Source organism: Musca vetustissima, unplaced genomic scaffold (genome assembly GCF_032173495.1).
Source record: "Musca vetustissima isolate MV318-11 ecotype Yass unplaced genomic scaffold, APGP_CSIRO_Mvet_v1 utg16415, whole genome shotgun sequence".
Classification (NCBI taxonomy): Eukaryota; Metazoa; Arthropoda; class Insecta; order Diptera; family Muscidae; genus Musca; species Musca vetustissima.
In genome coordinates this window covers 42,527-66,605 of record NW_026881359.1, presented here as the reverse complement: position 1 = coordinate 66,605, position 24,079 = coordinate 42,527, and the positions used below count along the sequence as shown (strand labels likewise).

At 31.6% G+C, this 24,079-nt stretch overlaps 1 protein-coding gene across 1 annotated transcript in view; it reads left to right on the top strand.

Moving 5' to 3' along the window:
- Nucleotides 1–23,369, top strand: part of LOC133327328 (uncharacterized) — a 32,215-nt gene extending 8,846 nt beyond the window's left edge. The window contains exons 3-6 of the mRNA XM_061535891.1: nucleotides 14,071–14,190; nucleotides 15,382–15,478; nucleotides 15,600–15,697; nucleotides 22,873–23,369. Coding sequence (XP_061391875.1) covers nucleotides 14,071–14,190; nucleotides 15,382–15,478; nucleotides 15,600–15,697; nucleotides 22,873–23,369 — 812 coding nt within the window. The remainder of the gene's footprint in view (nucleotides 1–14,070; nucleotides 14,191–15,381; nucleotides 15,479–15,599; nucleotides 15,698–22,872) is intronic.
- Nucleotides 23,370–24,079: the final 710 nt, after the last annotated feature.

The following is a 24,079-nucleotide window of genomic DNA, read 5'->3' as shown; positions in this document are numbered from 1 at the left end:
AAGCAATAAATTAGGAAATCACATAACCCCGCACACAGAGACACACGCCCATATAGCCAAGGCAATTTTGGGCAAATGTTTTTGCTTTTTTCAAGTACTTATGGAAGATAATGTGTTTGGTAGCACACACCTACTATGTGTAATTTAAAGCCTCAAAGCAATCATCTTATGTCGTGTGGGCAGGAAATGTATTGAAGATTAGAGAAAAAAACATGTATAACAATTTACCAGAGAAATAATCAAAATCTAATCTGTTGTCATTAATACTCAATAAACATATGTTCGAGGTCATGTTTTGGAAATTCAAGCTAAATTTATTATGATTAAAAATTACCAGAATACTTTAAGTGTGGTACTGCAATTTTTATTTAATATATTATTTCAAGTATTAAATGTACTGAATATATGACAATCTGACATGAGAGTAGAACTTTTCCAACCTTCGACATTCGCTGTTGTTTACATGAATGTTTCGTTGTTCCTGTGTCGATTTGAATGCAAAACTTTTCCACTACTACCTGTACCTGGGAGCATTTGATTTCCCTTTACAGCTTCAACATAAAATTTATGTTCTCACTTCTGTGTTTCATCATCATCAAAATATTTATGTACTGCATTTAAATGCTGCATATTTTTCGAGGAAGTTATTTCGTATCGTTTTTTTTTTTCTAGTATACGAGTATATATTATTTCTCCGTGACGTTGTTTATAGTCTGTTCATATTGTTGTTGTTTTTTCTTAGTATTTTCCTCTCGAAATACTTATCATTATACGCCAGGGGATTCATTCAAGCTATCTTACTACTGGCACACCACGAACATAGCTGGTGATGGGATTTTTGCATATTCGCATATTTCATATAATGTTAAGGTTTGTATTTTTTATTATTTTCTTCTACTTCGTTTCATTGGAAATACTATTTCAGTGGAACAACTTTAACGGTAAATAATAAAAAATATTGTGAAAATTTAAATTTTAATGTTGAAACAATAGGAATGTAAAATATATAATTTAATTTTGGAAAAAAAAGTTATTGTGTTAAGGAACGAAAATTAGTTCAAACTTAGTGGCGTTTAACGAGTGTTTATGAAAATCAATAAAACTTGAACTTTTACGAAGGGGTATCTAACAAGAGATGCAATTTGAATAACCCATAATTTTGGTTGCTCTCACTTTGCCATTTTTATTATGAAGAAAATATTTATGTCATAGTTTATTAGTTTCAACTATCAACCATATAATTGGTTCTTTGATTGACATAAGTACTTCAATACATATACTTTCTGTTGGTACGTATACGCTACGAAAACGGTTTATTAACATTGGCCCTTGCTAAAATTACATTAAGGGGACCCCCATTCACGGTATCAAAAATTTAAATTTGTTTTTGATTTAATTCGAACCATTCAAGAAACTATTTTTCCCTCAAGAAACTAATTTTACATCCCTAATCATTATACAACACTGTAGTGAATCTTCCATCTGATTTTAAATCGCATTAGCACACGTATACGTATACATTACTTAGGTACGTATAAATTTGTTGGTATAAATTTGTCTATACCAAAAAAGTGTTTATGAAAAATTTAGTCTTCATTTTGAACCTAACTGCAATACCTAAAAAATGTACTTCATTATCAAAATCCGAAATTGTGAAGGCTTTAGCATCCGATCAATACATATTTTTCTCTCTTGAGTTACCCACACACATTTTAATTTACCACAAGTTAATTAAGTTTAATACAAAAAACAATTATACAAAAACATTATATCACATTTCAAATTAAGTGAATTCTACATGAATTTAGGTAAACTTGCTCTCCAGCAAAAATATTCATCATTTAAGCCTAATGAATGAATTATGTGATGTTATTCTAGGAATGTGTAATACTAACCACAGTATTTTTAACACTGCTGATGAATTTATACAAATACTTAGGGACATTGTTGTGGTATGTGTTTGTTAACTACTTCCACTACATTTACGCAAATATTCATAAGAACACATCCAGCCCAACACTCTGTAATATATCAATCTTTGGTATGTAAATGTGTGGCATTTGTTATTGTTTATTTATTTCGTGTTGGTGTCCTAGACCAACACCACCACCAGCAGCAACAACAAACATGAGGAAAAAATTACCATAAATGTGGAGGGAGGGGGATTCGTGAGTTATATGAAAAGTGGAAGAGAAATTATGATTTCTGGTAGTTTGTTTTATTTTTCATCTCCTTCCTCTACACATACTATATATGTGTGTATATGTGACATCTACTATGAAAATAAAAATAAACTTGTTACATTTGAAATTAGTGCGAGTGAATGCCTGAGTTGATATGTATGTGTGTGAGACGAGTGGGTATTTGCGTGAATTTAATGGTTGACATGTGAAAACAAATTCTTACGAATATTTTAGCTCCCCATCCCATTTCACACCACCAGTCACATAGTCATATTTTTTTAGTTTATTTGTGTGTGTTCATCATCGCCATCATCATCATTTGCATCAGCATCAAGGGAATATTTTGTTTATTTGTTTACTTTTATGATTTTTTTGCTTTGTTGTTATTCGTTATGCTCATGCTTTTTTGCCATACCATTGTTGTTGAGCACTTTGCCCCCGGTGGTGTTCAGTTGCTACATCTGTTCTCAACTGTTGTTGAGCAGGATGGCAGTCAGGCAGTCGGGCAGGCAAGCAATGGGAGCTTAGCATGCAAAGTGCATAATAAATAGTTTGATATGTTTATTTGAACAATAATATACATTTGTTTGCTTTAACAATAATGAAATATGAAAAAGAAGCAATGCAAAAAACATAACAAATCAAATGAACACATTCGGGACAATGAATGCAAGATTTAGTTGTGTGTAAATACTTTCCCCCAAAAACAACATTGAATGTAGGGTTAAAATATTTGTAACACGAAACTGAAATATGTATGAAACCATATTTTCTGGTCATATATTAACACTTCAATATTTTGGATATAGCAAGGGAGAGATATAATAGGTTGTAAAGAATGAATATTGAAAAAATTTAAATGCTAGACGTGACCCAAGATTTTTTTAAAGATAGGCATATATTAAAATCATACATGCGACACACTCTAATACATTTGCAATTTATTATTTGATTTGATAACTGTTCATCCATATGCACTTTCTGCACATTACTTGTGTGCAGATATGTATATATAGAAGATTTTAATTAAATCATAGACAAATAGCTCATATATATTCGTTTTTTCCTTTCCATATATTTCTTTAACACACATATATTTATCTTCACAGACACGTATGCTTCATTAAATGTTTATATATTTTATTTGTCTAAAGATGAAAGACAAAGAAATTTATGATAATAATTGAGAGATTAGTTATGCATGACCTATTCATAGCAAACACACAAACACATATATGGATAAATTAATGCAATCAAATGTTGGTAATATCCAATTTACAAATAATATTTAAATGACTTGAATTTTATCCATATTTGGTAATTTAAATCTTGACACATAGCCAAAGACTTGTAATATTAAATAAAAGTCTTCGGATTTTAAGGGAACTAGACCTAAAGAGAATTTCATTTCAGAGAGACTGTATGATATTTCCGACAATGTTATCAAAAAGCATATATACAATATATCCAAATTTTAAAGTTATATTCGTAAAAATATTCGCTTTTAAAGACATACCTCGCAACAAAATCATACCAAAAGATCCGCGCCTTATAGATATATTCATAAAGAATAACGACTTCAAATATATTCTTAAAATATTTATATCCACACCTTATAAGTATTCTTAAAAAACTTCACCAAATATTTGGAAAATCTACACCTTAAAAATCTTCTTAAACATTTACGCCTTAAAAAAATTTCCTTAAGTATCCACAAAAAAAGTATCCCCTAAAAAATATTTTCTAAAAATCCACGATTAAAACAATTTTATTGAAAAACTACTCCTTAAAAATGTTTTTAAAAACCTACGACATCAAATGTATTCCTAAATATACACGCCTTAAAAATATTTATAATATTTATAATCCACACCTTAAAAAAAATCTAAAAAAATTACGTCTTAAAAAATATTGTTAATAATCCAAGTCTTAAAAATCCATCCCTTGAAAATCTTAAAAAAACATAACAAAAAATCTTATATTAAAATTCCACGCCTTAAAATTATTTTGAAAACCAAACGTGAAAAAATCCACGCCTTAAAAAATATTCGGAAATTCCATGCTTCCCAAAATATTCTAAAAATTATCGCATTAAGAAATTTTCCTAAAAATACACGCCTTCAAAATAATATTCTTAAATATACATGTTTAAAACAATTCGTAAAATCCAAATCTTAAAAAATAGTAATCGTTTTTCCAAAAAACGCACGCCTTAAAATCCACAATCCACTAGAAGACATACAAATCTCTCCTTAAAAAATATAACTAAATATCTAGCCCTATACTCCTACCATTCTACGCCATATAGCTTAGCTAGCTAATTAATCCTTGAATGTCCATATTCTCTTGCTACATTAACTATCAGTTTCCTCTTCAAGTAAATGAAAAGAAAACTGAAACAAACCCCAGGTTTTCATTTTTTAAATTAGTTTTCTTCATTTTGTTCGAAAGTAAGTGCAGTCCATATATTTTTATTATTATTGGAAATTACCTTTGCCAAAGTCGAACTCGAAATGACTACATTGCAAATGCTGTTTGGCGTATTAAATACAGTTCATAATATCAGCAGTTAAAACCTGTACACTTTTATAAAAAAAAAATATATGGTCAAAAAATATTTTCCATTTTTAATATTCTCCCAAAAAAGTATACATTTACTAGTTCAAGTTTGTTTTTTATATCTTTTCGCCACCAATGGTGAAAGTATTTCACAGAAGTTGATGGTCTTTTTTCCTCCTGCCTTTGTGTTAAAACATAATTTCATTATATGGAACAGTTATCATCATCGTATTTGTTGTTGCTGTTGTTGAGGGGGGGACATAACTGGCCCCTGGTAATGAAAAAGAAGTGACAGTATAAACAAAAAACAATTCAGATGGCGTTAAAATACTGACAATCACCAATACACACACACTCTCTCTTTTAGTAGTGTATATTAAAAAAATGGGAAAATAAGAAGAAGAACAAACCGTCATAATGAAACCTGCAAGTGTTTACTCCATAAACACAAACACTGTACTCATTCATTTCCCCATTTAAAAAGCCCCAAAGGACTTGGGATGAGGGAGAATGATCGGAGGTAGCTTTTTGCTGCTGCTGTGATAATATTAAATAATTTTAGCAAGTCTGAGTGTCATTAAAAAGTAAAATATACCCCACTGATGACTTCTTTCCTTTTTGAATTGATGTCACAATTTTGTGCGTAGGAGGGAAGTGTTGTTTTTTCACGTTAAAAATAACCGATTTTTTTTTCAGATCCGAATTTCTGTTAAATTATATCTGGATGACACATTAAATTTTATTAAATTATTTAAAAAAAAACAGGGCAATGAAATGTTTACGAATGGCAAATTAAAACGGAACTCCCATTTTATTTTCACTTTCGTCCCCTCATAGCTTGCAGCAAAATGCCAATCATGTTTTGTGGTATGAAAACATGGTGCGGAATTAAACAGCGCTCCATTCGAATGAAGTGTAAAGGAAATGTTGATTTGTTAACGGAGCATCATGGAATGGTGGAGGGGTGTTGGTAGTGGGACTCCGTTTGGATTACTATGTTCAATGAGTGTACATATATGTGTCATTGTACAGACCCCAAAATGTCTCATATTTTAGCAAATGAAATGATTTCGTTGAAAAGGAAATTCATATGTATATTATTATTTCAAAATGGGCGGAAGTTTTTTTCCTGTTACATATATATGTGAAGGTTTGTCAACAAATAAGGACATTAGTAATTATAGTAATGTTCTGAATTTTTGGTAAAAAAATTGTACTAACAAAACTTGTAATAAAAAGACAAGCTACAGATCGAGGAATATTTATACACTCAAAACATAAAAAAAGCTGAAGGGAGTCTTTGATAGATGAGCAGAAGGGACTCTTTGATAGGCGAGCTGAAGGGACTCTTTGATAGACGATCTGAAGGCAGTCCGTGATAGACGAGCGGAAGGTAGTCTTTGATAGACGAGATAAAGGCAGTCTTTTATATACTTGCTGAAGGGATTCATATAGAAAGGCTGAAGGGAGTCTTCTATAGACGATCTGAAGAGAGTCTTCAATTGAGCTAAATGAAAAACTAGGATTCTTCATAGTTATAGACGAGCTGAAGGTGGAAGTCTTTAAAAGGACTCAGTCCAGTCTGTAAAGACTCCTAGCTTTATACGAGAGCAGAATAGGGTATTTTATAGCCAATCTAAGGACTGATAGAAGGAAAAGATTGAAAAAATATGATTGGAAATTATACTCTAGCAGGTTTCATTATAGATCAGCCAAGGGAAGCTTCCAAGGATGGCTGATACAAGATATAAATAAGCTTTATGGATGCATGAAAATTGAATGGTTCTTGTTTTTATAGAAGAAGAGAGCTATAGAAAACCAAAAGATTTTTTTATATAAAAGAGCAGAACGTCTTATTCTATTTTTTCATGTTTTTTTTCTGTCGTAGATTAGATTATCTTCTGTTATGAAATCCCAAAATATATTATTCTATTCAAAGAAGACAAACAACTATTGTATTCTACAAAAGGTCTGATGTTATCCTCTTGATGTTCATCTGTATTCCTCCATAGATGACCAGATTATTTTCTTTCATAGAATACCAGAAGATCATAACAAGTATTCAATAGAAGATCGGAAGTCGTCCTCTAGAATATGATATTTTATATCCAATCTAAGGACAGTCTTTTATAGACGAGCTGAAAGGATTTTTTTTAGGTGAGAACTCTGACCTAAAAGAGATATTTAGAGTGGAGCTGAAACTATTACTTCTAGAAGAGAAAGAATGGAAAATATCTGAAAGGACACATTACAGACCAGCTTAGGAAAGAAAAACTGTTTAGACGAACTGAAGCAGAGGACATTTCAAAGAACTGCTACATTGTTTCCTTTCATTTAAGTTACTTCGCAATTCTACAAAAATAATATTATAAACAATTCCACGAACGCAGTGTCCCATAGGATTTTACTACATTTTTATTTATTTATTTAGTCTTCTGTTGTTTTAGACGCCTACACAATATCAACATATTGCAATATTAAAGGAAATAAAAATAGAAAATAGTCCTGCTACCCTTGATTATGTCGATGTGTGTGTGTGTGCCCTGTGCGTTATGCGATTATGAATATTTTTACTAAAGTCCAATTTATATGCAAATTATGATTGTGACAGTTAGACGTTCATTTACTCTGTGAATGACGTAGACAAAGACAACATCTCTAAAAGGAAAAAAACTGTTTCGAATTAATGCGGGACAAAAATTAGACAATAACGTTGGTCTTGATTGCATTTATATGGATTATTAGCGTCACTGGCAGGCATCATTCTAAGGACACTGTCATTCTGTAATAATAAATCCTATATGTCTTTGATAGTAATCTATGAAAGCTTGTGTCAATGTGTTGGTTTTGATGGAGGTCAGCTTATTTATGGACATCAATACACATCAATGATGACATTGATGTGTGTGTGTTTTTTTAAATAAAAATAACGAAATTGTTAAATAAAAAAATCCTTTAATTACCGTGTAGAGAATTTTCAATGAAATATTAATTCATAATTTTCAATCTAATATACCAATTACGTCCAATATTTCACTCAAGAAACCGTACCCAGATAATATTTTTTTTTTACAAAATTAGTTTTTTGGCATGTTTTTATTATAATTTCCAAACTACTCCCACACAAAAATTGTCCTCTATTATTAAATGAACAAACTATTCTATGATTTCAGAGAGACACCCTCAACCATTGTCTGTTCTAATTATTGTCTCTGTGGGTAGGTGGAAGAGTAGTTTCAACTTTTCACTTCTTGTGATTTGTTTTCAGTTTTTTTTTTCAATCATGTCAAGGGAAGAATTCTTAATGATTCACATTAGAAATGAATGCTTTTCTTGTTATTGGCTGTTCCAATTGCTGTTGTTGTTGGCAGCCATGGTAATGGTGTCTGTGGTGGTTTTTGGCTGGTTGCAAAGCAGATCTTTTGGGACTTGTTCTTAAGGTTAATGTAAGTGACAGTTTTCATTTATTTTCGACGTTTTTTGCAGTCAGAACGACAGCAAAATCAGTCATTCATCGTACATTCTCCGTTCATTTCATTTGTTACGAATCACACAATATTTCTTTCATGGAGTCGACACAAAGATCATTTTTTAAAGAATACGGAAACCAGCAACGTTTGCTCGGCTGCTCTGCTCTTGCTTGCCATAAATTCATGGGAATTTGTTTGCGAATTGGTTGTTGTAAATGACTTTTACAAATTGAATTTTATTTATTTGATTTGTCAATTAATTAAATATATTTCATGTAAACAACAACCACAACAACATCCAATGTAATTTCCCCGCGCCACATGAAAAGATTTGTGGGGAGTGAGTGAGGTGGGGGGAGGTTTTTAGTTTGTGACACGTGAAAACGAAAAACACGTTTGCAAATTACTTATCGAAAATTAATGAATAAAATTTGTTAAAGGCAGATTTTTTTTGCTCAAGATTAATGGTAAATATTTCTCTGAGTCCACGACATATATATGTATGTAGGAATAATTGATGTGCATGATTTCACTTCCATTCACACGTGTAGTTTAATTTAACTAATAATAATATGAGGAATATGTTTGAAATATTAGACTCCCTGGAGCCGAAATAATTGGCAAATATTTATGTTATATTGAAAATCGTTTAATTATTTTTAAATTAAGAAATTATAAAGATGTGGTTTTAACTACAAAAAGAGTGAATCTCACCTGCAAATTTAAATTTGTTGTAAAAGTTTCGATTTACAGGGTTTCAACCGATTCATCTGAAAATAGAAGAATAAAATATTTATCAGTTAGTAAAGCTAATAGAAGAACCTTTCTAGTTATGCAGAAGAAGTTGACCAAAAAGAAGTAGACAATCTGAAGCTTGGAATCTTACTATACAGCCAAGAACTCAGAGCGTCTTTTTTTATCAACTGAAGACATTATTTAAAAATGAACTCTAGTCTGGGAAATACAAATAGTAGACGACCCGAAGGAAGTTTTCTATAGAACGAAGGGTATCTTCTATAGACGATCTGTAGGGAGGATTCATAGACGAACTGAACGAAGTCTTTAATTGACGAACTAAATAGAGTGTTTATAGATAGCTAGATTCCTAATAGAGCTAAGGTGGGAGTCATTAAAGACGAGCTGAAGCTAGTAGTTTATTTATATATATTATTTACAAACAGAAGACATTATTTAAAAATGAACTGAAATCTGGGCAATCCATATATTAGGTATAACAGGAGTCTTTATTCAAGAGGTGAAAAAAAGTTTATATACGATAGTCGGAATTAAATTTTAATGGACGAATGGAAGTGAAATTAGAGGACTCAGGGAATCTTAAGGGGACCCCAACATTCCGGTTACCAAAAACTGAATTCTGCTTTTTAATTAATTTGAAACAACCGTAAAAGACATACTGGACCTCAGACAGTATTTATATATAAGCTGATGTTAAGGATTTTACTTTTCAAGATTAATCTAAATCTTTATAGGCGAGAAGAGGTGGGTGGTGAAAAAGTGAAACAGGTATTAATACGCGCTTGTTTTCTCCCACGTTAGACAATAGGGGTGGTAAGCGTTCATAGGTGGAACCTGGAATCCATGTGTTTTACAGGCGGTCTGTCGGTCTAGGCGCTTTTATAAATAAGCTGAAAGACGAAAAATTCTTATTCTATAGTTCCATATAAAACCAGAAGGTATAAACTTCAAATGACAATCTTTTGTCGAAAATTAAAAGATTTCTGTAAACCAAACGGAGACGATGGGCTCCTCAAAACTTGAAACCCATTTTTACGAATGCTGCACAGATGCACGGCCTTCATTTTTCTCATGTTACTCTCCTTGGGAGCATAGGTCTTCCACAGATCATCGTCACCTTACTCAATTAGTTTTTTCTTTTTGTTTCGTTCATCTTTGTTGTTTTGCTCCAGCTAACTTGGTCTGCTGCAGCTTGTCCTAGGTAATTGGGAAGCCATCTATCGTTGCCTAGATAGAACGCCTTCTTGAATTCTGTACAGTGGTTGAAGTCCTTGCTTATTTAAAATTGCAATTTTTTCTAGGTAGCGCTCTACCCTGCCTTACTTATTTTGTGTTATTTTGAAGAGCAGAAGGTATTCTTCTACAAAAAAAACTACAAGGTTGTGCAGAAGACTAGATTTTGTTTAAATTCTTTATTTAAATCCCAAAATATGTTACTCTATAGAAGGCCAAAAAGGATGATTCAGAAATGACAAAAAGCTATTTTTTCTACAGAAGGCCCGCAGAATACCATAAGACCATGCCAGATATTCTATATAAGATCGGAAGTCATCATCTATTGATTAATACAATGTCTCGTAACGTGTGAAATTAGAAGCTATAAATCAATATACAGCAGCAGAAGGTATTATCCTATATAAACTCATATGATATTTTTCTATAGAAGATCAGAAGGTATTTAAAATCCTTCCTGTTATTATAGACAACATCTGTCCTTCCCTTGAAGAATCTCGTTCTTATTTGCAATGTATATTTTGTTCATAGACCAGAATATATTCGTTTGTTGAAGACCCGCCTTCTTTGAAAAATCAGAATATCATAAAGAAATCTTTTTTTTTATGAAAAAAAAAACAGGGAGTCTTCAAAGGGATAGGAAATTATTATATTATAGATCACAAAGTATTATTTTATACATCACAAAGTATTATTTTATACATCACAAAGTATTCTTCTATGGGAAGTCAGAAGTATATCTCTAAAGAAGGCAACAAACATAGAAAAAATAACATTAGAAAGTATTTTTCTGCCAGTTTTTCTTCTATTGAAGTCTTCAATGCATTTTCTGAAGAATGCTAATAATCATATCTGCAGCCGCTTGTATATAAAATACGATCAAATATTTTCATTGGTAGATTTATTTTTAGTAGATCATTGCTTCATCGGACTGTAATCTCTAGGATAAAAGCAATCGCAATAAAATCATAAATTCAATCCTTAGGAAAAACAAAAAACAATTGCCAAGAAATATTTCACAGAATTACTCAAGTGTTTACCTTCAAGACAAATGTAAGCTGATGAAAAAAAATATCGTAACGCTTTTAGGCACATGTTTTTTCATATGTATATGAAATACAATGCGTATGATGGATGCGATACGTTTTGTTTGCTTTCCATAACAATTGTTAAAATGAAACAATTTCTGTTGAACGAAAACAAGGGAAATCCCTCAGTGTGAATGTGCAGTACATGTTGTTTTCCAAGTCAAATATGAATGCTCCGATTTTTGTCCTAAAGAAAGAAGCCTAAAGAAATGTGTTACCATAGTTTCGAAAGAAGAATAAAGAAACAGTTCTGTAAAATAAATCAAAATGGAACACTTTTTTGTTGATTGTTCAACATCGTTGTACGTTTTTTTTTTCTTGTGAAATAAATCTGAAAATTACTCTTTGGCATATTTCAAACACAATGGAAAATTCTTTATATATTTCAATTATTATGTTTTCTTCTTACTGCGCTTCTATTCATTCAAATAGTCCAGTTTTTTAGTAGTTCGTCAGTTATGGAAATATTTTGTTTGTTTAATCTATATGAGTTTTTTAAGAATATTATTTCGTAGTTTTCAAATAGAAAATTTATCAACAATTACACAGATTATGAGAACTTATAAGGTGATATATTTTTGTTTAGATAAATTCCAATAAAGACCAATGGCTGATGGTGTATCAATTTGACAATTGTAGGTGAAGTTTTTTTTATAAAACTATCTGAATTTTAAATAAAAATATATTAAAACACGGAAATATGTCAAAATTATAAAAAATATTAAATATCTAGAACATGCTCCTAGACAAATGGAATCCCTCTTTTAAACTTGTTTTTTGTTTGTAGTGGTCAGTATTTTATTCCGACTATTCCCTTTGATGTGAGATTAAATTTCTCTCCATTTTCATCTGTGTGCGTTTTTCGGCTTTTGTTGTTGCTATTTTTGTGTGTGTCTAAAGTTATTGCTTCCTTTTCTCGTATGCGGCAACACATAAATTTCAGTTAATGTCACTAACACAGGTAAAAAAAGAAGAAGTTGGAACAACATAACAAGCCGAAACACAGCCAAAAACGGAAGTGAAGAGAAATGACTGCATTCAATGCTCTCGCAACAGCAAAAAAAAAAAAAAGAGGAAAAGCATGCACAAATAAACTGAAACTCAAATTGCACAGACACGCACACAGACAAACCAAGGAAAAGAGAAAACACATTTTAAGGAAAATTCAAATTTCAGATGATAAAAGAAACCATAATTCTTCAGTTCCTCTTTTGTATATTTAATACCACAATACTTAAAAAAACTTTCCATGGAAACTATAGATAACGAGTATATATTTTAACGATGTTATTAAAAATATATTATTTGTATTGGATTTGCTATAATTTAAGTGTATATTCATATGAATTATTTTCGAAAGCTCATGTTTTCTTGAAAGTAAACATTCAAACATAAAAATGTATTGAATTTCTAATACTAAATTTTTCTTAGATTTTTTCCTTTTCATTTACAGATTATATGTAAATTCTTTATTTGAAGAAAAAAAGCTTAGTATTTTTCATTTCTTTACAAATTTTTCTTATTTCCATTCTTAGGGAAAAAGGCTTAAAATAGAGAATGGAATTTATTTTCTTTCCTTATTGTGTATTTTTTACGTTGATTGGTGATTGGGTATATTTCAGACGTGTGTGTGTGTGTGCCATGGGAATTTCAAAATCTATATTCCAATGTGTTTAAACATCAATATTTTTTATCAGATCATAGAAAATATGTTTTTTTTCATATTTTATAAATTTCTTATGCTAGGTTTCAAGCGATGTAAATTGATATTGTCATATGTTTTCTTGTAATCGATATTTTCTATAAAATTAAGTTAAGGTTATTCAATTTGAATTGGGAAGAAGGATGGCTCCTTATTGAATAACAAAGAATCTCATAATGTGTGAAGTCTGATGCTATAAATTTATAGAATGTCCATTATTTTATATTAAAGGATTCTAGTTTATAACATTGCCTAGTTTATAACATTACTTGTGTTTGTTTCGTTAATCATTGTTTTACTCCGGCTAACTAGATGATAGGTCTGCTGCCCTAGGTGATTGGACTGCCAACTATCGTTGTCTGGATATAACGACTTCTTGAATTCTTTACACTGGTTGGGTAGCAATTTTCCTTAGATATCGCTCTTACCTTCCTGTTCTATTTTGTGTTATTCTCATGTGTAGACGTAAATGCAGATTTTGGTTATTTCTAGACAGGGTTATATGTTTCTTTTTAGAAATTTTCGAAAAAAACTTGTTGACAAAATTTTCCACCCTCGCTGGGATTTGAACCCAGAACAACTACTCTCTCAAGCTTAATCAAATTATCGGAAGGGGGATTTTCACAATTCTACTAAAAATCTGTTGAAAGGAAGACTTCGGAGCTAGACTCGGCCAATTTGTCGAAAGTCGATAATTGGGACGTACCGAAACGGAAACACTTAAGTTGCAACCAATTCTATAAAAAGCAGCATTGCAGCCAATGTCCTGTAAAGTCATTAAGAATTGGGTGTCTGATTAATTTCAAATAAAATTAATATTGAAAAAATATACACAGGCTTTGTAAGAGATATTCTCAAAAATGGGGGTTGTAATTACATTTCACATGCTTTCTATGAATATATTTCATTTCACATAAAAACAGATTTTATTTATTTCATTTTTTGTAATTTCGTTTGGTTTAAATGTTTTATTTATGTTGTTAATTTAACATAAAGCAATTGTATGTGATCCTCTCTTATATTCATGGCCATTTTTATGTATTTTATATTCGTTTTTTTTCATTTCTCTCTCTTTACAGAACTCAAGGCCAACATTATTGGACCCACTGATTTGTATGTGAAAAGTGGCAGTGACATAAATTTAACCTGTAAAATTATGCAAGGACCCCATGAATTGGGCAATATATTTTGGTATAAAGGTAATTTTTTCAAAAAAAACAAAAAAAAGAAGAAGCACTGTATCATAAAGTACCATTTACTCATTGCTTAAGTGGACGGCTCGTTTGTCCTTTGATCCACTTAATGTTACAAATAAAAAAAAGTTGAATAAAAAATTAAATAAACCCACAGACAGAAAGTGATATACAGACCCAGTGACAGAGGGACGCACAGTCAGTGAAAATATGCAATTAAACAAAGTCACCCGCATACACTTTTTTAAATGCACACACAATTTTTACGACATACTACAGATGGCTGGTTACAAAATCACAAAACGAAAAAAATGAACAGAGACACACTTTCACTGGAATTGTGTTTGGGGTTGAACAGCGAGTCCCACTAACTGCCACTCATTTTGGCTAGAGATAATGAATGCGTTAATTTAATTGTGGTTTATTGTGACCAATGTAATCACATTTGGTTAAGAGAAAAATCTACTTTTTTAAAAATAATTTGTTACATTTATTTAATCTGGACCATAAGAGTTATAGTAAGTCATAACACAGAATAAAAAACAAAATATGTAAAAATGTCCTTTTGTCATTGGGAAGTTTATATAGTTTATACATAATTTTCTTCGCAGTTTTTATCCGACAGAGAACGCGGAATGCCAAATCACATGCACTTCACCTGGAATATATACCAGGTCATTATATGCTGGGAGGAGTTTTTCACACCCGAAATATATATAGGGCCGTGAACTTTATGTGGCGGGCTTTATCGAGTACTGACTAATACTGAATTTTTTTCCTATTCTCTATATTCCAGAATCAGAAATGCCAAATTACAGTTCCTACGTTTTAAAATCGTTTTTATGAAAAACCGAAAATGTAACAGTATATTTATTTGGGATCTAGTCCAAAACGTGCCCTATAAACTTATTTGCAAAAACCCAATATCTTAAATATTTCAAATATTGAGATCTGTATTGTGATCCAAATTCAAAGGAAATTCTGTCTGACATACCTAAATTGACATAGATTTCTTTTGATCAGAGTTTTGCAAAATGAACCGAGAATTCTTAACTAAAGAACGGGAAACCAACTCACATTTTACCCACTTAAGCCACCATGGCTCTCAACGCTTCAAATCCCACACTCCTCGCTGATATCATTAAATAAATTTTAATTTATTTTGGTTTGTTCTTTTTTCTCTCTCTTTTGCCCCAGGTCTGGAAATAATTGACATGTCCACAAATCAAAATGAAATTGATAGTGGGAATCGCATTACCATGGAAAACGACTGGTCCGATGGCCTGACATCAAGGTGCGTAAATTTCCTTCATTATCGTTCGCTGCAAATGACCTGCGTTCGAATTGACATTTAATTAATTTTAATATTGTTTTTTATATATTTTTTTATTTTTCTGTTCATCTTAATTTAATAGATTGAAAATACGTCGTGCCATGCCCAGTGATACGGGAAATTATACTTGTGTACCCACGATAGCCAAGTCATCAAGTGTCTATGTTCATGTAATCATAGGTAAGTGTAAATGCGAGATATTGCTTTTCTTTATAAATTTGATCGAATTATAAGGGCAGTGGTAAGTGTAAAACAACAAAAACAAAAGACTGAATTATAATTAAACAAATTTTCAGTAATGACATTTTTTTAATTAAAATGCTATTTTTAAACAAAAAACTTTTGTATGGTTAATAATTGGTCTGTTCCAGTACTTTTTTAATAGTAATCATAGTTGGGCAGACTTGCACACCAGCGTTGATGGGTTCTCTTTACATTTTTTGATGTTAAAACAAAAATAAATATTAATAAATTTTTTTCCGAAATTGTTTTAATGAATTTATTTTTTTAACTTCCTGGGATATTTTTTATGCTTTAAAAATAATAAATTTAATAAATTTTGCCCACCATTGATAATAATGCTAGTAAAAGAGAAACATTTCAAAATCGCTTTCAGAGTACAAAGTAATTTGAATAGTTCGAGAACGCAAATCTAGTAAATATGCCAAAACTAGATGGCAATACTTCAACAATAACATAACAGCCAATCAGAAGTTGGCATTCCTGTTTACCATTTTTACTCGGACAAATTTTTCGAGTAAAAACTTCACAAAGAGAACGCCATTTTGTTTTGTGTTCTCTTAAATTTAGTTCAATGTTTCACTTGTTTTGGGGGTTCAGGAACGGGTTTTGGGTAACAAGCTGCAAAACTTGTAAAATGAGTAGATTCTTTTAGGTTCTGGAACGGAACTAATATTATTAAGTGGTTGTAATAAAGAAATTGGTATGGCCAGAAAAAAAAACATTTGAGGAAAAAAGGAGGATTTTGAAAAACTTTACTTAATACAAGTTGCATAGAGAATTGAACACATGAGTAGAGAGATCTCATAATAGATACGGTATATATTATGAGACCCCAACAGAAATAAAGTCTTCCATGGATGCCCAAAAAAATACTGTCCACCTTTTTCATGAAAATCTGATTTTCTTTTAATGGAAATTTCCAAAGTAAAAGCGTAAAGCATCATTTACATTTGTTACTATCTTCATTAATAATTGTGAAATGTCTGAGTCCAATTTAATGATGAGAATGAAAAAAATAAGATGATTGTCTTATTTTTTAAATAAAAGTAAAAAACAGTCCTGACGAAAGTTATTTAATTAAAATCATCAAGGTATAATATTTTTTCTTTTTCTTCCAGCTTATTCAATTTATTTTCGTAAAAAAAATATAGGTATATATTGAATTTTCTTGCTGGATCATAAAACTTGTAAATTTGTTTATTTTCGCTTTAATATTTGTTTTTATGTTGTCAAGAGGGGATTTAGGAATTTGGTATGGGATTTTCAGCAGAATGTTCATTCTTTGGTGAGAGAAAAAAAGTTAAAACAATTTTTTTCTTGCCAAAAAAAACTTTGTGCTCTATCATCGATTTCAAACACAAGGTCGCAATATGCAAAACAATTTCTAGGGAAATACTATTCATCATGTTGTTGTTTTGATTGATGGATATATAACAATATTTTATTATATAATAAATATACCTTGAATTCGCTGAAAATTTTCTGGGCATTGATAAATGATATATGCTGTTATTTTGTTTGCATCTGAAGAACAGGTAGAAATAAAAAATGTTATTACTTGTTTACTTATCAAAGAGTTGGTTAACGTCAGAGTCAATTTTTTTTTTTACATTTTCAAAACTGTTCGGCTGAATCACTTCATATATAGAGAATGCAATTGTAAGGTAAATATACTTTGTATTGCAATTTATTTTATTTCGAATTGATCAAAAAAGTAATGAGGAACAAAAACAATGATACAGTATTTAAAATGTAAAATGTAAACTAGGTTCTGCCGGGTCGAAATTTGTATACACTCCACCATGTGATCTACATCAAAAATACCTTAAATGGATTGGGACCTTTACGCAAAAGTCGAGGAAAAGTGGAAAATTATGCTAAAAATCGATGTCGATGACTATCGATCCATTGTTTTTATAAAATAAATGAACGAAATTTTGGTAGAATATTTGTGCAAAATCTAGTCTGGCGGTATTTAAATTTTTGGAGGCTCTATCTAAAATGGTATGGTATTCAGATTACGCTTTAATAAGAGCGAAAAAGACGCGCATTAACTCGAAGTGGAATTAGTTTTACAAAAATATTCCCCATTCGACATGACCGAAGACATGCGATGTCAAAATATATAAATTTTTTTCTTCATGAACTTTAGAGTTACCAGCTACATCAAAAACTTGTCCTATTGCGAACTAATCCTTTAGAGTTCCTCATATACTTCCCATATATACTCGCTTTCTTTCCCACAAGAATTTTCCACCCCTCAAAATTTTGATATACATCGTAGTTAGCAAACATACTGAAGATCTTCTCTTGAAGAAAGGAAAAACTCTTGAGTCTAACGGCTAACGTCGGGACATTGCTGATTAGGTTCTTTAAATGCATACAAATTATTCGGAAATTATTCGGAAATAATTCGAAATTTTGTTTTGAATTTATGCTTCAGAGGCCTTTGTATTTTCAACGTGTTAGATTAAAGACTCAAAGAATAAAAATCCTAAGGGTAAGGACCTATACTATTTTTTTAATCACTTTATCCCCTTCATTACGTGTATTTTTACAAAGGCTGAGCTATGTTAAAAAATACAAAATATTTACTCGTAATAATATTAGTCAGAATATATATGCCGACCGCTGTATTTATGCAATTGCAAACAAATATTGCACTTCAAAAAAAAGCATATACAATTTTTAATAATTTCAATGTCTGTTGCCCGGATGTCTACATAATTTCCATAATATTTGTATGAAGAAGATCAGGATAGAAACAGAAAAAAAACAACAATAACACATTCTGCTTCCAGCATTATTCATAAAATACGAAAATCTGTCATTTAGAAGAGAGATAACAATGCATTTATTTGTAAGGTGGTAGATAGATGTTGGCTTCCATCTAACAACTGTATTTTTCATTATAAATTCAAGGATGCATAAATGAGTGTTTGTTTGTATGTGCGAGTGTGTGGTTGAGGGGGGTATTTAGTTTTGATATTCATAGAAGTAGTAAAAACACTACAAGAACAACAACAACGACAATCATAATGACATGGGGTGCTTAAATGGTCGATCACCTTGTGCCATAGATGATAACTTTATTCTTTTGTTTAGAGAAGAGTGTGTCTGTGTATGTTCATACATACACATATCTAAGTGTTTTCACATAAATGAATAACAAGAGAAGGACAATGAATTTGTTTGGGGGCAAAATATATGAGAAATTCAATGCATATATTCCCAACAATGGAAACTGATTTAAATGCATAAATTTTAGTAGAAATATATTATAGATGGTTTGAACACAGAAGTGACACTTGTACCTCATTCTCTTTGTAAATGTGAAATATTAATGAGCAAAAAAAAAAAATAATTAGATTGGCACTAATACACAAACAACTTATATTTAAATATGTATGCCAATACAATATATAATTGTATTCTATATATAAGTGGAGGAAATCGTATACCCTCAATATCAGGTCGCACAGTGATTTTCTTCCCTGAACACCCCATATGACTTTGTTTAATTCTTTTAAATGAAAAAAATTTCATATTTTGCTTTCTTACTATCAGGCTTTGCGTAAGTTTTTCCTTTAAGCCTTATTTTTTGCACATAACCATTCTTTTTGACTTTATCATAAATGCAACTAAAAACTAAACGTATACACACACACACGCACACAGATATATACACACATACACTCCAGCACCTTTTTGTTGAACACATTTGTTAAAGAAAAATGCCTTCAGGCTATTGTTGTTTTTGTTGTGTTCTCAGTGTAGCATCAACATTAAAGCCATGCAATAACATGTGTTTCACTTTGGCCAACAAAATCATCAGCAATGACTGAGGCTATGCCAACCAGCACAACAACAATAACAACGACAACTACAAACATAAGTGGTAACAGCAATGTGCAGAGCAAGCAAACAATTTTGCTAACAAGGTCTTTGGTCGAATCGGTTGCTGGGCACAGTGGGAGAGTAACAGTTCGATCACAATAATGTTTATTGAATAAAATTTTTTAGGGCGTCGGACTTACAGGGGTTTATATTTTGAAGTTTACTTTTTGAAGTTTCAATAATTAGGGGCTATTATACATATTTCTGATATATATGATTCGTGTTCTTATTTGTTCGATTTTACGAAAAGCTCATAATTGACATGCTACGTTGCTCAAAAGGAAAAGTCCCCACATGATCAAATTTGGATCGTGTACAATACGAATGGTTCCATGTTTCGTTCCATGGAAACGAATGGTTCCATGTTTCGTTTCAATCATCGTGATCATATTCTGTAAATTTCTTTGGTCACAAATGCCAAAATTTGTTAGGCGAATGAATTAACCGATTTAATCCATTAATTAATTTATAAACCTATAAAATGGGACCCATCGTTGCACTCCTTCTGGGAGGTAACAGAAGGTAAATTTAATATGAAGAGAATGGATTTTTAAACATCGGATTTTTAAACAATAGCAACAAAATTCTCAGTACTGATTAAAAAACATCTGGCACTAATCCTCCACTGTCATTTATGGAATCCGGTATTATTTCATGTTTTCATCTTTGAAACAATTTGCTAAGTTTTTTTTTGTTTTTTGTTCGTTTGCATTTTTTCTTGTTGTTGTTAAGTTTTGGTTTCTATGTAAGTGAAACATTTTCCAGAAGGGTCAAACGTTTAGTAGAAAAAAGGTTGTGCGAGTGAGTATCTGTGCTTGTAAAGCATTCGTGTACTATGTTACTTAATTTTCCTTGCCTACTCTATCTCTCTCTTACCCTATGTTTCGGCAACATAAATATTAAATCCTGTTTTGAAGCCTTCAAGCCTTAAATAAAACACCGATGAAAGCAATGATGCTGTCTGAAGTTGTTGTCATTTTCTCTTAACCAATGTCATAGCTGTTGAAGAAGATGATGACGACGATGATGATGCTGTTGATGATTTTGAAAGAGGTCATTGTTTGTTTGTTTGGTTGGGTGTCCTTTTTAGTTGTTACCCAGAAAAAAAATTAACACATAATTTGCTTAGGGCCAACAAATATCATTTTTATGTTTCATGACACTGGCACTGATGATGATAGTTTGTTAACAAACAACGACAACAACATTGAAAAGATTCAACCACATTGCTGATTATAATTTGAAAACAAAAAATAATAAAAAAACACTATTACGTATTGAGCCACCATAACCACCTGCAGTGCTGACTCTCTTGTCAGGATATTAGTTTTTGTTTATTTTGCTAAGGGTGACAGTTGCATCTGGGCATGTAGTAGAATCCTTTTATCATTTCTTGTTATTGCTTTTCAATTTCCATTGAAAACTTTTCGTTTTTGGATATTAATTTAAAACTTTGATTATTTTGATTTACATACAATTTCTGTCAATACTCAAAATGAAAGAAAACTTCCAATGCCAAACTTTGGTTATTTTTCCCTAGAAAGATAATAGAAAAAGTTTATTTTCTTGTTTGTTGTTGTTGCTGCTGCTGTTGTCATTGTTAAAGTTAAGTATCAATTTCTTATTAATTCGGCTTATTGTGTATGTGTATTTGTATTGTTTTCAGTATTTTACTTTTGCGATTTATGTATTTTTGAGTATAAACTATTTGTTATGTGGGAATGTGGAAGAAACTAGGAAGTTTGACGACAGGACATTTCACAAGGCCCATCAAAGTACACATGTGTGATTTTTTAAAGAATAATTCGCAAGAACCCTCATAAGAACTAAAATGGATTTTTATGGGGGGTTGGGTCTCAAGGGTCATCATAGCTACAGGCGTGGGTTTCTTGAAAATTTTTTCTCAAGAGCCATGAGAACAATAGGAGTAGATTTATAAAAAATATTTTTCAAAGGCCATCATAAAAGGAGGCGTAGAATTTTAAAAAAATATTTCTCAAGGGCCATCAGAAAAGGGGACATAGATTTTTAAAAAAATATTTATCAAGGGCCATCAGAAAAAGAGGCGTAAATTTTTAAAATATATTTCTTAAGGGCCATCAGAAAAGGAAACATATATTTAAAAAAATATTTCTCAAGGGCCATCAGAAAACGAGACGTACATTTTTCAAAAATATTTATCAAGGACAATTAGAAAAGGCGTCGATTTTTTAAAAATATTTCTCAAGATCAATAATAGCCACAGGAGGGGATTTAAAAAAAATATTTCTCAAGGGCCATTAAAACTAGAGGCAGAGAAGTGGATTGTTAAAGAATATTTCTCGAAGACCACCATAGCCACAGAAGTGGATTTTTTAAGAACATTTCTAAAGGACCATTAAAACAAGAGTCGTTGATTTTCCCAAGGCCCATCATAGGCACAGAGGTGGATTTTTTTAAGAACATTTCTAAATTACTATTAATTTTTTAAAGAATATTTCTTGACGTCCAATACATCATAGACACAGGAGAGGATTTTTTTAAAGAATATTTCTTGAGGTCCAATATGATTACAGGTGTGGATATTTAAATAATATTTCTCAAGATATGTGGTCGTTCTATAAGTGGCGAATTTCGTAAAAATGTCATCACAAGGCCTTTGATGGCCATACATAATGTTTTTTTTTTGTATACCTCAAGGGACTTATGATTTTCCTAAATCTAATAAACATCTAATATGAATTTTAAGGCTGACTTTTTATTAGATATTTTTTAAGCTGTAAGCATGAACTTGTTAAGAATATTTTATTCAAGAACAATCGCATCATATCAATCAAAATATTGAAAACAAAATATTTTGAAAATCGTCATAATATGTGTGGCTATCTGCTGAAATGTGGCAGTTCCCAACCCTTTAATATCTGCCAGATTACTTCCTCTCCCATTTAAACCCTCCAGAATATATAAGCACTTATTTCAAACTGTTTTTAACCATGGTTTGTTTGGAAGTGATAACAACAAAACACCAATGGTCACAAAAAGAGCAATAACAATAATCTCTCCAACTAGAACTTTAGTCGTTAAACACACTTACATAAACATACACACACCAAGCAGTTAACAAAACAAATTGCTACAACCTGACTGGCCTAATAAAAAACAACAAAAACAAACTTGTAGCAACAACTTTTTTCAAATCGCCACTTTTTCTCTTCTTCTTCTTGTTCTATTTTCAGGTGAACATCCGGCCGCCATGCAACACAATTCAAGTAAAATGCATAGCAGCAATTTCTATTTTAGTATATGTTGCATGTTATTTACCATTTTAACATGTTGTTTACAACATTTGATGTCTACAACAATCGCTGCCACGGCAACCACAACAATAACCCGAACTTTAGTGTTGCCACCATCAACCTCGGCCTCGGCATTGTCGGCCGCCAAGCAACATAAAACGAGGCAACCTGCTGTTACAAAAGTAATATCAACTAAACAGGTCTTATCATCCGCAGCAGTGGCATCAGCATCATCACCACGGCCACCACCAGGACCAATTTCAAGGACCTCAACACTAACCGATAGCAAGAAGCAGAATAAGTCTACAGCTGTTTCTAATGTTGTGGTTGCAACAGTCACATCAACGGCCTGTAACATAGCAGCTATCAGTAATAAAGCTACAGCAACAACAAACATTTCCCGCCTGATGTCCTGTCGTTCAAGTATCCTTAGATGAAAGGCTAAAAATTACGACAACTACAACAGACTGCTGTTGCAGCTATAAACCCCAATGTTGTACGTGGTGATGGTGTTATATGTAACAGCAGCAGTGGCAGCAACAGCAGGAGCCGTGGCATCAGTATATCTTAACGGTTCTCTACTTTTCTAACTTTATTGCCTGCCAGTCAGTGTTTGGCTGGCTGGTTGGGTTCATTTTTATAAATATGTTTTTTTCGTTCTCCTTTTTATTTTGTATTTGGACTGGGTACCAAAAAGAGGGCGGGTGATCTTACAACATAGCAACTTAACGAAAAAATACATAGCAAAGAAATACAACCAAAAAAGGAAACAAAACAACAAAGGATTCTCTGTTTTCATGTTCTTCTACTTCTTTTCGTGCTTTTTGAGCCAACCAGGAAAAAATGCAATAGTATAACACAAAAAACAAGGAAGACATCTACATAAAAAAACGGCACATAAAGCTGTAGATGAACAACGGCAAAAAACAGAAAAAACAGCGGCAGTTAAGACAAAATTGCAGGTAATAAACTAACAAAAAGGATTTTCGAAAACACCATGCGTTCGCATGTAAAATACAAGCAACAACTCCTCCTCGAACAACAGCTACAACAACGAAATAATGGGAAACGTGTAACCCAAACTGGGAACTTTTTCCTGTTAATTTCTTTGTGATTTTGTGTGCAGGGTGGGGTTTCTTTCCAACCT